This window comes from Hyposmocoma kahamanoa, unplaced genomic scaffold (genome assembly GCF_003589595.1).
Source record: "Hyposmocoma kahamanoa isolate Upper Pololo Valley unplaced genomic scaffold, ASM358959v1 202, whole genome shotgun sequence".
NCBI lineage: Eukaryota > Metazoa > Arthropoda > Insecta > Lepidoptera > Cosmopterigidae > Hyposmocoma > Hyposmocoma kahamanoa.
Window position 1 is genome coordinate 10,432,271 of NW_020653726.1, and position 14,732 is coordinate 10,447,002.

The 14,732-nt window shown below is 34.0% G+C and overlaps 1 protein-coding gene across 1 annotated transcript in view; it reads right to left on the minus strand.

The window, feature by feature from the left end:
• The window catches only part of LOC113227121 (pyrokinin-1 receptor-like), a 37,640-nt gene that overhangs the window by 6,061 nt on the left and 16,847 nt on the right, over positions 1-14,732 (minus strand). The window contains exon 4 of the mRNA XM_026459999.1: positions 2,811-2,999. Within this exon, the coding sequence (XP_026315784.1) occupies positions 2,811-2,999 (189 nt within the window). The remainder of the gene's footprint in view (positions 1-2,810; positions 3,000-14,732) is intronic.

Below are 14,732 nucleotides of genomic sequence, written 5' to 3' on the forward strand. Positions count from 1 at the left end.
GTTATCATGGGTGCTCAGTACTGTACATACAAAAAAAAACATACAGTCGAATTAAAAAGCTCCTTCTTTTGTTAAAAATAAAGCAAATACATTCATTAATAATTTAAATAACACTCATTATGAAAAGCTACTATACACTTCGATAATATTTACACGATAAATTTCTATGACGTCGACTTGCCACATTCCTATGTTGCAGTCGCCTGCAGGTTTTATATGAAGCTATGTATATATGATGCAATTTATAAATTCGTTGAATTTAATTTAATGACAATTACTGACACGCAACTTAGAGACTTCTTCATTACTAAAATCTTATTAGCTGGTTTAAGACTCTAAGCAGTGGTCAAGTGGCGTTAAATTTATTGTGAAACAAGCTCTGCGCATTCATCCGGAACAATTACAGTCAAATAAGTAACACTCGACCAAATTAAAAAGAGGCATGATGCGAACGAAGCTTCATACTTGACTTTGTCTTTTGCCTTGATTGCGTATTACTTATTTGACAGTAATTGTTTGAGACGGATGTCAGACGGAGAACGACAATAGACCCCCAGTGGTGACATACGTCGAATTAAATATTATCTCCGTAAAGCTGTTTAATGTAATTTAATTAAAATGTCAAATTTTAATAATCCTAAATTTTCTAATTTAAATGAAAGTTACATATAAGACTTAGTTAAGCCTCTTAACAGGGTCCCACGAACGGCATAGGTGCAAACACATGTTTTTTATTGGGTAAACCTCCGAGGAGCGAGCTTGTATCGCCGGGTGGGTCTACGGAGGAGAATCCCAAATAACCCTTCCATGTCATCCGCGGTGGGGTATGCGTAATGTATTTTCCTGTGTTTGAAAACTTAAACCGAGATTATGATTATGACCATGCCATATTGTTAAAAAAATATATTACACCTAGTTTGGTCTGTTGAAATGCATGTGAGTAAATATACAATATACCTTTGAATGCCTAAACTGCCCTCTTGTTATAAGTAACTCATTTGCATTTTGGTAACTTTCGGAATGCCTCTTGACACCTAAACATTTATTTTTTTCTTTTTTAAATGACAATCACGCTGATTTTGCATAACATTAAACCTTAGACTTTTACTTTTTTCCATCCTCTAAGCATTGAACTGAAACTGTACCGCCACATGCCCGTTTTGACAGATTACAATAGTGAGGTCAAATCTCAATTCATTATCGAAAAAAGTATAATCAAATGCGAGTCCCATCTGCCATATCTCGAAAGTGACAGGATGTGCATTGCATCCTTTTTGTTTAACTACGTCTAGTTATGATAAAGATGGCAATAATATTTGGCGGAACTCAGCGAAATTAAATTACGTATCAACTTCTATAGAACTTGTGATCTCACAAACAAATGAGTAATGAACTATGGAATCAATTAAGATTGATATTGAATAATAAAAACAATTTATCTACATAAATAGATCATTCAATAGAAGCGGTCATTACTATAGGAGGGCTACACCGTATTGTCCGCTTTGCTTAGATGTACATTGTTCTATGGAACCATGTAACTGACAATAAATATGATCATATTTTTTATTTCTAAATTTATCTATATTCTAAATAAATATTTATTTAACCAAATTTAATTAACAAACTTTTTGAGTCATGGCTACAATAATAATAAAATTACAATATTATATCTAGAGGTATGCAATGCCAAGTTCGTTATTATTAACTAACTATTAGGTTGCCATATTAATAGCCAATTTGATTATTTAAATGATTTAGAAATGTGTAATAGAAATGTAACAAATTACGCATGTAAAGGATTTTTTTACGCTTCAAGATAGGTTACACAAAGCAGCAACTTTTAATAAACGATTAAAACTTATTTTTGACCGTCCTGAAAAGTAATTAAAAAAGTTACGAATTTCTTCCATGATGGGTGCGACATTTAGATAATTCACTAATGATACGCATGCGTAGCAAAATACGCACCAATCATGGAAGAAACAATTTCACATAATAAACTACTTGTGTTAGCTTTATTTACGCTAACTAAATAACGAAACTGTTGGAACAGCTTGTTCAATTTTCCATATACATGTGGATACAGCAAATAGTTTAGTTGTGTAGGCTAGCCGTTAAACATTTGTATTTTATTAGTTTTAATTACAAAATTATATAATTCTAAATATATTAGAATAAATAGATAGTTCTTCAATTTGTTATTATTTTAAACTAGACTGAATGTACGTAAACCTTTGCCAATGTATAAAATCTCTCTTCTATAAAAAAATTGTCTGTACCTTTATGACTTGCGCAAGGCAATCAATCAGCAATAGATTGAAGAGAGGACCGCTATAATACAGTCTAAACGAGGCTGGTATCAATAGAGAAGTGCGCCGAAAACCATGGTTTGCTGTCTCAAACAATTACTTAATAAATATAGCTAGACACCTTAGCTTGTTCCGGAGGACAAAAAATTTACTACTACTACTTTGTGCCTTACGTTCTACAACAAACCGCGTTAACTTTCAAGTCTTATTTGTTTTTATTCTAAATTTAAAAAAATTAGTAGTACATCTCACTACACTTAATACTAGCATTGTAGCAGATACAATTAATCATTGGTATCTATTTCTATACAACATAGCAACAAAAGTATAGAATAGACATAAGAAATAGAAAGATGATTCTAAAAAGTAATAACATAAGTAACTAGAAGACATTATGACATTTGTGCAGGTATAATATATGTGTATTAACTGACAGGAAAACAGCAGCATCCAATCCAGTGTATTGGAATTATAATGATGATGTGCCTGACCTCATACCTGCGCTCTAGGCGGCGCGTCGTAGAGCTGCGTGGTAGCGGTGGATAGCCTGCGCAAGCGTTGCGGGCCGCGCGGTCTCTCCGTCGCAGTTGCATTGAGCCGCTGTCGCTGAGACGCTAAAAGTGCGCTGTAGGTTCGCCCCATCCGCGGTACACTTTTTCTGCGACCGCACCATGATGCTAATGTCACCTGTGAACGAAAAATTATTTGAAACATCGCAGATGCTCTATTTTACATAATTACAATTCGAATATATACTAACATGCCGTCAACTAATCGTCTACCTTTACACATGTGCGCGATTGCATCGATACACTTGGGATTTATAGGTGATTGCATCGATGCAATCGCGCGTTTGTATCGATGCAGTGACGCGTTTTCATCGATGCCATCGCCTATAAATCGCAAGTGTAATCTCCTAAAAGTCGCCGTGTGTAATCTCTCTTAGATCTGAAAAAAATGTTTCACTTTCTATGAATTGGTACAAAATAATACGACATAACAAAGGAATTAGTAAAAATGATACATGTCATCTATCAGACTAGACAATACTTATCTAAATGAATAATTTACCACGAACGTAAATAATTCATTTACCATTACGTAACATGTGACGGACGCGGTGGTAGTGGCCTTAAGATCTTTGTAATTTAAAACTCAGGGTCGTATTCTAGTAACTACTAACTAACTCTACTCAATGCTCATGTCAGGACTTGAGTATGATTCAAAGCACTAGAAATTATACTCAAGTCCTTGCCATTAGGGTCGTATTTCCAGTGCTTGATATCATACTCAAGTCTGCTCAAATCCTGACTTGAGCATTGAGTACTGTACAGTGGCACTGCAACTGCTATGCTATATAACCACGACCTGTTCGTCCAGTCACTTGAAATCTTAAAAAAATATTCATCTTAAGTTCAATGGTCAAAATGCTCGCAATATAAATTAAGGCCCACGTGTATTATAATAGTTGATTCAGACCCGCGACATTCGGTCTCCATAAACTTTGTTATGCGGCATTAAACAATAACACCCCAAAACTTTTGTTTAAAGTTTCATAAGTATTCGCAACGAAAACATTGAAATTTCCTTAAAAAATGTTACAACACACTGTTCCTTTCTAAGTGCCGCTCTTAGTAAAAGAAAAATCCTATTGAAAAAATTAAGACGAAACATTATTCATTACAACATTCGACAACAGAATTATGAAACAAAAGTAATAAAAGTTTTATTCGCTATATTATAATCACATGTTTCCATTAAAACTTTGTGAAAAATGAAACTTACCCAAAATACTATTTATAATGAACTGAAAATGACTACCGACTGATTTGTAGGGACGTGATGATGAATATTGTCTATACCAGCTGGTTCCATTGCGATCTCGACAACATTAAATGTACACACGATCTTATAATTTATACATAAGTTTATTTTTATACATACCTATCGCATATAACACCACATTTATATCATGAAACTTGTTGAATTATTCCACGAATTTTGAAAAATCTAATTTTTCTACTTTCTATTCAAAACCATGACCAGGGGGCCTAATATGAACTCTTATTTCCACGCAGTTTACGCCGTAAAGTAAGCTGCCTTGTAATTTCGTATTATGAACTGGTAATACCAGCCAGTCGGCGGTCACGTGACACTAGACTGTCTTCTGCCCGAAGTTTGGCTGGCAATATCGAATTACAAACGTTATTTTGACATTTTGTTCACGGTTGATCTGTCAAACAACAACAATAAACCATCAACAGCAATAAACCATTCAGTTTACAGTGTCTTGGTGTAGCTTTTATTGAATTGTTTTGCGCATAATTGTATAATAATTATTATAATTTTGAGTTCATATATTTTTAGGCAATCGTTTCATCATGTGTGATGAATACGAAATGTTTGAGTGTCTCGAAAGTGATGCTTCACCCGATAATAACATGAAAAAAATCCAAAGAAGACAACTGCGAGACCGTAGTGATCCGTTTGAAATGGATACACAACAATTTATGAAAAGATCAGCTCAGCAAAGAATGGTCCACAATCTTTACGATGAACTTAAACCGCACATATCGAGGCCTACAAAATCCACCGATTTATTGGTTGAGACTAAGGTTCACTAAAGCCAAGTATAATTTGTTACAATTAAATTTGTAGTCAAATACTCTTAAAATATTATTGAAATGTTTTCAACAAAATAAAAAGTAAAATTTTACCCGCGGAATTTCGTCGACGTTTGACGTCGTCGTTCGGAAACTTAGTTTGCGCTTTTCTTTTATTTACAAAAATTAAAATATGGTTTATTGATTTTATTAAATAGTGAAGACGCTTTTTTTTCTCTAATAGTTTGGCACTATGGCGTCCAGCCTTTGGCCATGTGCAATTTCCACTGAGTTGCAAATTTTTAATAATTCTTCCAAATAAATATTTTCTTGCTTCTTGACATTTCAGGATAATTATTATTGTCGTAGCAGTTGTTGTTGTGGAACTTTGGTTGGGTTAATGTTTAATTATTTAAAAATTAAAAACGGGGAAAGGAAATCGCGGAACAAAAATAAAAGCAAACGGAATTTTGGAAAGGTGATCAACAGGATAGGATAAGTAGTATATTTATAAGTAAATCTAACCAATGAAGAATGGAAATTATGAAAGGAAATGAGATGGTAATAGCTGAAAATAATGATAATTGAATAAATAATAATCTAAATTTTAATATCATTTTTCCTTATAAACTGAGCCAAAACATTGTAAACGGAATAATTATTATACGATAATAACAGAGGAATAGATGTTGGTAAAGGAATTTGTAAAGAAATTATAGATTGAAAAAATGAAGCACTGTCATATCTTGGACAGGAAAAGAAAAGGTGGTTCAGACTGCCAATGTCTTGTTCGCATTCGCACATTGAATCAGATATTATATTAAGTCTAGCAAGATGTTCAGACGAGCAAGTATGTCCTAATCTCATTCTTGTAATGATTGAAGTAACACGTTTCTCAAAATGTATACGCGAAAACCAGGGTTTGACAGGGATGTCGGGCTGTATATCACGAAAATATCTGCCCGTAGCTTTACTGCTTGTTTCCCACACAGTTTGCCAAGATTCTTTAAGATAAATAGCAGGTAGTGTAGTGTAGTCTAGGCTCTACTCTATGAGTAGAATCTATGGCTGAATGAATATATATGCTTCGTCATTGTGGCAGCATGCACGTTGAAGACAATTTAGGGAAACAGTTAGGAAGTTTCAGTAGTGATGTTTAGAAATTTTGTTAGGATCGTTCAGCCAGGCTAGCGTCGCTGAAATAAAGTGTTAGGGTTTAGTCAGGTTTCCTAATTAGCTAGGATAGCGAGTAATTATATTTCGATTTGTTTGGTTAGGATGTGGTCATGGTCTGTCCTTTTAGATAGGTTTTTCGCAGACTAAAGCCATAGCCTCCTCGGTGGTTACTTGTTGGTAAGGTAATAGCTTCCGAGCAGTGTGTGGCTAGCCTTTAGTAAAGGCTGATCACTTATGTAAGTTGCCTATCATAGGTAGAGCACCAGGGATATTCACCCCTTCAGCTGTGAGGAAGAGGGATGTAGTCTAGGCTCTACTCTATGAGTAGAATCTCTGGCTGAATGAATAGTTTTGTAATTAGAATGTTTTGAAAAATGAAGTAAGAAAAGCATAGAGCATCTTTATATAACGGAATATATATAACCCAACGCCGAAAGTATGTAAAAAAAGTGCAATAAAGTATATTTTGAGGATTATTCCAGTTTAAATTCATAAAAGTACCTCTCGCTACGCAACCCAAGCTACGCCCCAGTTACAGTAGCCAAGTCATGAGCAAAGTTTGTATATAAATCTACATCGCCGTTATTTACTGCATCTTTAGCTAAGATATCGGCTCTCTCGTTACCTCTAATATCACTGTGACTTGCTATCCACACAAATAGTACAGAATGACCCTTTGAATGGCACTTGTAAAGGGCTTCACGAATTTGACAAATAATTGGGAAAATGTTACCTGATTTAAAAGGGAATTTACATAATGACTGCAGAGCACTTTTACAATCAGAAAATATTATTGTTTTATGTAATTTTATTAAGAGAATGTATTCAACTGCCTTAAGAAGACCTACGCATTCACCAGTGAAAAAGGATGTTTCAGGAGGAAGCTTTGTTTTTTGAATAATATTGTATTGAGAATGAAATGTAGAGAAGTGAAAATATGGTTGTAGGAATGCCAATTAATATCTAAGTTAAAGTTAAAGGAAGCGTTAGCAAAACGTCTGTTAACTTCACTAAAATCAAAACAGACGTCAGGGGGCAAAATAAGGTATTCATAATTACTACCGTATAGTGGGTGAGTGTCAAAACTTTCTTTTTTCTAAAACTATTTATAAGGCAAGGAGTACTTTTGTGAGACCAATAACCAGGGGGTATTAATAAATTATATACACTCTATCTATCTATATATATCTAATAAATTATATTTATTAGATTGTTTAATAGCTCAAGTTTTTGCAGCAAAGGGTGACGATTAAATTGGATAATGCGGAAAAAGAATTTATCAGCTAAAAACTGTCGACGAAGGGCAAGCGGAGGTTCAACGCACTCCACTTGCATCGCATTTATCGGACTTGATTTCATAGCACCGGTTATTATTCTGAGGGCCTTCGACTGAATCTTATCTAACTTTTTAAGATTAGACAAGACACATGGCTCTAGCATAAAAGATCCATAGTCAATTATACTCCTAATAAGAGCATTATATAGCAATTTTAAAGAGTACGAATGGCTGCCCCTCCAGACCCCGCATAAACATCTAAGCATGTTAAGAACCTTTTCACATTTATTAACAACATAATTACAATGAGGAGATCCATTCATTTTACAATCAAAAAGAATACCAAGATATTTAACCTCGCCAACAACAGGGATTAGGTTATTATTAAAAGAAACATTTATTACAGGATGAACTTTACGCCTTGAGAAAAACACAATGGAGCTTTTGCTAGCAGATAACTCTAGACCATTCGAATCTAACCAGCACTTTAACAATGTCAATTTATTTGATAGTACATTCACGGCTTGGTCACTTAGATTAGATTCAACATATAAAAGAACATCGTCAGCATATTGCAAAATAGAAACTCCATTACCTAAATACCTGTCTAAATCATGAGTGTATATGTTGTACAGTATGGGACTCAAAACAGATCCTTGCGGAAGGCCTGTATTTATTGTCCTCTGTAAAGAATATTCATCATTTATAACATTAATAGTTCTATTGTTTAATAAATTTATAATGAAGTTAGATAATAATGGTGGAACCTTTAAACAATCTAATTTTGATTTTAAAATTGGAAAAAGAACATTATCATGTGCCGAACTGATGTCTAAAAAGGCAGCTAAAATAGAATTACCGATCGAAAAAGCTAATCTTATATCTGTTGTAAATATAAAGAGACAGTCCATGGTGCTACTACCTTTTCGAAATCCGTACTGATTATTGGGCAACAAATTGTTATGTTCAACATACTAATCCAACCGGGTTTTCACTAAACTATCAGCAGTTTTGATTAAGACAGAAGACAAGGCATGGGACGGTAAGATGAGCTTTCTGTTGGATTTTTATTTGGTCTCAAAACTGGTAACACTATCTGGCTTTTCCAAGATGGCGAAATTTCACATGTCAACAGGGATGTGTTAATCAACTGTAAATAATAATAAAGGGCAGAATCATTCAAATTAGATAAAAGGGAATAAGTAATTCCATCACTACCAGGAGCAGAGTCTACAGTAATAGATAAACCACCTCTCAATTCTTTCAACGAACAGAAGAGTTGGTACTGGGACTGATGGAATAACGAAATCTGAAAAAAGGTGGCGTCACCTTTGAAATTTTTTCTCTTTGAGAGTCTTTTTTGTTTCAGACATAATTAACTTGAGCGACTCAAAGTTCTCGATAGCATACCATATCGATTTCGTTCTTCAGCCTCTTTACGCCTTTTAACAGCTGAGGTACATTCTTCATCCCACCAGACAGGGGAGAGGATATGGTTTGAATAACTGTTTTTAATAGGGGAAATTACATCTGCACACTGAGTAATTAACAAAGCTAAAGCATTTGAATTTTCTATGACATTATTGCAGTTTATGTCGGGTAGAGTAGACATCTTTGATTTAATAAGCTTTTTAAATTGATCCCATTTATCACCTTGTACGTTGTATCTATAGTTAGACTTGTATTTCAAGTTATTTTTACTCTGAAATGGAAAAGTAATGACTATGGGGAAGTGATCACTACCAAAGGTAGATGTCAAGGTCAGCCATGTTAAGGAGAGCGATAGACTAGGAGAACATATTGAAAGGTCAATAGCACTAACAGAGTTGTTGGGGTCAGTAAGGCGAGTAGGAGTTCCAGTGTTCAATAAGGAAAGATTGTTGGTGTCTAATATGTCAAGTATTTGATCTCCATAGCAATTTGATAAGGAGCTTCCCCATACTTGATGTTGACAATTAAAATCTCCCATGACTAAACATGGTTTGGGAAGAATAGAAAACAGATTATTAATTTGATTTAATATTTAGGTAGTTGGATGAGGTACATAAATAGAAACAAAAGAAATATTATTTACACAAGCAGCAATGACTGAATAGTCATCACAATGAGAAGGAAGATTAATTAAAGAAAAGGGATAACAATTGCTAATGAGCAAGGCAACACCACCATGCCCATCAGTTCTGTCTTCGCGAAGACAGGAAAAGCCTGGGATCTTAAACCTGAACTCAGGTCTAAGCCAGGTCTCAGATAAAGAAATAATAAAAGGATTCAATTTATTTACAAGTCAGATTTTTTATTTACTATGCTTCGGCAATTCCACTGTATTACCGTTGCATTGGGAGTGAATGTTAAAGTTTTCATTTAAACTTTGAGTTAAGCAAGCAACGTGTGTACCGTCCATACAATCATATTAGACTGGTATAATAGATTTATCAAATATAATATAATATCAGCTATGGAAGGCTGAAAGCGCTCATTATTAATAAAATTGAACATTGTTCCTCTAGAATTTTCATTGGTCATATTATATTCCTTAGCAAACTCATTATGAGTTTTCTGATCATAGCCTGTTCGTTGCTTTGGCGGGTCTTTAGGTTTTAAAAACACAGTTTTTTTGTAAGATGATGGATTGGTGGAGAAGCCAGAATATCAGCATAAGGCTTTGTCACTGCGGGATGAAGTTTGTAAGCTTCAGAATTAATATTTTACTTCAATAACACCGATTTTTATTATCTCCAGTGTCAAGTCCTGTATAGTGGCGAACTAGGGGATATTTCAATAAAACTTAGCAAATAGACGTAATTCCACGTACTTTTGAGGTCGGTTTTTTAGTACTCTGTACTGAGATTATCGTTATATCAAAATTACATTAGGAAATAGAACGAATTTTTTGTTGTCTAAATTGACTATAATTAAATTTGTATGGAATTGATATTCAATTATTTTCTGTGAAAGTACTCTACTAGTTTGTTATAAATTGACTATATTTTTTTTTTCATTCTAATCAACATTCTCGGGGTTTCTCTGAAGAATGCAGCATTTTGTAAAAATATAACTTTAAGAAAAGAACGTCAGAATTTGTTGCATGAATTAAGTGATTGTACTCTAAACCTTGAAAAAAATAGGCAAAGCTAAGAATGTAACACACAGCGTCTTCAGTCAGAATTAGATAGGTTAACAAATTCATTACAGTTCATGACTCAAAAATAAGAAACAGCTCAACAGGAAATTAAGGAACACACATTGGCTATGGATAAGTTGTTAGATTTATCTAAATATGATAATGATATATTTGATTCTTTAACAAGCAATCACATTAGTAACTGTGAACAAACAAAAACACAATCTTCCTCGCTCGTGTGTGTCACTGATCCATCTCTATTGCTAGTGCCGAAACCTTGTATGGAATTAAAAAAATACATCCTTGTCAGTAGCTAGCTCAAACGGAATTCAAAATAATATTGATAAGTACAGCGATGAAATGGATAAAAATATAGGTTTGCAACTTAACCACCTAGGACTTAAATTAAGAAACATTTGCATGCCAGGTGGAACTTACTGTAAAATGCTAGATAGCATTCGTCAAGTAAATTTGAGCACCATATTAATAATATAAATTGACAGAAGAGGAAAATGTAACAAAAAAATTTTAATACAATATTTTTCACAATTAAATAATTTAATTAATATAAAAGAAATTATTTTGTTCGCTTTTCCCTTCAGCAATAGCCAAGCTGAAGTGGGATCAGTCCCAGATACGGTCAACCCTATCTGTCGAAGAACCGATAACCGATAGGAGAAGCGACCTCTTGAGTGGAGAGCACGTCTCAGCAAACGTAGTATAGGACCAGATGGAGTGACTAATAAATATACATGATTTAGATATGTGCCTCTACCACGAGTTTACTACGACATTAGTCGCAAGCGATCGTTTAAATTACTTTACAGTTTCGACTGGCAAATTATATAGTGCCTCTAGCGACCGACCACTAGATTTTACGCGGTTGCTAGCGATAACTGTCACTTTAATCTCATGGTAGAGACACTTAAAAAATAGTTTCATTTCCTATGTGTAACAATCGTGAAAACCTAATAATTCGGCAATGCAATGTGGCTGGCACCACACAAACTTTATATCTAGCGTCCTTGTTATTGTGAACAGTTTGAATTTAATTTTTTTTTTTTATATTTTTACTTCTTTCTACTTCTTAATTATCATTTTTTGTTTTATTTGTGTTTTTGTTTCGTAATCATTTATTTATTTGTTTTTACGTCTGAATGTTTTGATTATGTTTTGTTTTTGTTCTGCTTTGTTTTGTTTTTTCTTTTGTGGTAAGCAAATAAACGTATTTTCTTTCTTTCTTTCATAAAAATAAGACATTAAAAGTGCGACAAAAATTGTAATATTAACACTAACTTAATAATATTAACAAAGTTAACACAAAATAAAAATAAATATAAAAAATACCTGCCAGTCGAAAATAAAATAATAATATAATAATAATAACAATAATAACACACACACTCAACATAGCCCCGCACTAGGGAAACCCTGTGTCGCGGGTGCCATGGACGCACATATAGACAACCACAAATTACATCCAAACTCACGAGAGAAACAAATGTTGGTCATACAAATATTTCTCCCGGCCCGGGAATCGAACCTGGGACCTCTGCGTGGCAGTCCGGCATGATAACCGTTCGGCCACAGAGGCAGTTTAAATAAATTGAGTTGGCTCCAAAAACTTAAAAGAGCGCATCTACAATTTGTTGAGATTTATGAGCGTCCTCCGACCGCACCTTATTCTCATTCAATCTAGTAATATCGCCCTTCATATCAAGAGACCAGTTATGCCGTGGAATATTATAACAGAGTGAGTCTGAGCAAAGTTGGCATCAGATCAAAAATAAAAAATATTTCAGTCACAAGGAAATTATTTCAGTCACTGCTTATATGTATGATTATTGAGTTATTATATGTATAAAGATGGCACTCCATAATGGCACGCGATGTTGTTTAATATTTATTTATTCTGTTACGTTCAGAGAGCAGAAAACAAAGGTTTTTTTATTAAAAATTAAATTTTCATTATTTAAACACTACCCGTACTTAAACGGAACATCTAAATGTACAATATATATAAATATTTTTTTTGTAATATTAAGTGACGGGACGAACAAGTCGTTCGCCTGATGGTAACTTACACGCCAATCCATAACGGTTGCAGAGCCACTCAGAGCTTTAAATCGCAAAGATCGGAGGGGCACTGCTACTGCGCCCGTCAGCCTGAGACATAAGATGAGAAGTCCCAAATACCTGTAATTTCACCAGCTGAAATACCTGTTTACATTGTAATAAAATACAAAAATGTATATCGGCTCCATTTAAAAAATGCAACTCATAATATTGAAAGAACATATTTTATATTTCACACGTCACGTAATCAAATATGTAAATACCCCATTTTAAATTCATATCTATGTTTATAGGTTAAAATTAGAAATTATTGTTATATTTATAGGCAACTTTGTCTCCATGTTTCTGTAGAAATAGACGCAAGCTAATAAGAGACGTTTACCATGGCATTTATGACATGTTACACCCTCACATTTCCGAGAACACTATTTCCAAGAATACACACGACGACGTTTTTACCGCTTGTTAAAAAAATACACCACAATATGCGGTCACGTAAAAAGTTGACAAAAGAAAAATATATATAGGTATAACATCGTATAAAAATACCTTTATTGCCGTTGCCTTCAAGTAATATCAATTAACGTTTGAATGTCAGAGGCTCGCTAAAATAACCGGTGCAAATGAAATTTTTCAAGCATAAATGTCTCTTTTATATCAAAATGTCATTGTATTTTTTCACGATTTACCTGGAATTTTCAGTTTAACAAAACATTTCAAAATTAAATATTTTGTTTACATTTTGAAACGGTAAAAAAATTAATGGAGGCATATTTTTTCAAATAAACATAATAGCCGAAAAAGAATTCCAAAAACGGTAAGCGAAGAAAAATAAGGACGGTCGAAAGTCAAGGCCAAAAGGATTGTAACATACCTCACAATTAGATGGGAGACAGCTAGTGCCGTAAAAGACCTTACCCTTTTGATAGTGTATAGGAAAATTCTTAAATCGTGAATCCAAAGATCACGATTTTGGTAAAGACATTCAAATGTGAAATAGTATATTTTTATCGAGGTTAAGCATAGGTTCCCAAACTTTTAGGCTTACCACCCACTTAGGCAAGATAACAAAAATTTAACGCCCACAACCACATAAAATAATTGAAAACACGTAGGTACTCGAATTTTTTATGTTAACTTAACACAAAAAAATCACAAGGAAATAATTATACCTACGTTGTTTAATAGATAATTCAGGCTTTTTTTTCATAAGCAAAAGCACCCCCTGGACAGCATCAACGCGCACCAATTGCTTTCGAGGCCCTGACCGTCCCCTTAGGACTCTTTAGCGCCCACTGGGTAGGGACCACTTTGGGAAACTATGAGTTAAAACGAGCCAGAATAGAAGTGGTTAGCCACCGAAGCTTTAGCGAGGGTGTCGATGACTCCGAGATTTTATATATACCTTTAGTCTTGAGGTGAAAAGTTTACTTTTTATTTCTACTCATTTAAAAAAAAATCCATCGTTTACGCTCTACAACAAAATCACGAACCAAAATTCTAAAGTTTTCGCGGTAAACGAATACAACAAAACGCCACGATTAAATCACCAGCGTGTTTCGAACGACTTGGGTGCTCCGTCGCGTCACTACACAAACGCACTAACGCGGTACATTAATATAGCACCATCATCTCTGTGGAAAAGGCACGGGACTAAAACCAAGCCAGTCTTAGAACATAACGTTTTTGTAACAAAAATAGTCCACACAAGCACTTTTTTTAATTGAATTTCCTCAGCGCACTGGAACTGTACATTTATTTACTTTGATGTGAATTATTATAATGTTAAATTATAATTATCTTTTTTTGTTTTAGTAATTATTTTAAGTGTTGTTTTAGTTGTAATCAGATTGTTCCACTTATTGAAGTTTTACCTTTTGGCTCAAACTAAGCAAGTACTGGCTGTTTGAGTTTGTCTAGGTCACTCAGAGTAAATTAAAAAACTATGTACTTTTTACTCCCTAAGGATTAAATGACGCACTTTACTCCCGGTACATAAGGTTATATTGACGTACATTTAGAACATGAGAAATGAAAAAATGTTTTCTATTCCATTTAGGTTAGTATAGTTATTATTATACTTACCTCTTGTAAGCGAATAAACAGGATACAACAGCTATCAAACTATGTTAAAAAGTGTTAAAATGTTATCGATTCTAGTAAAGTAC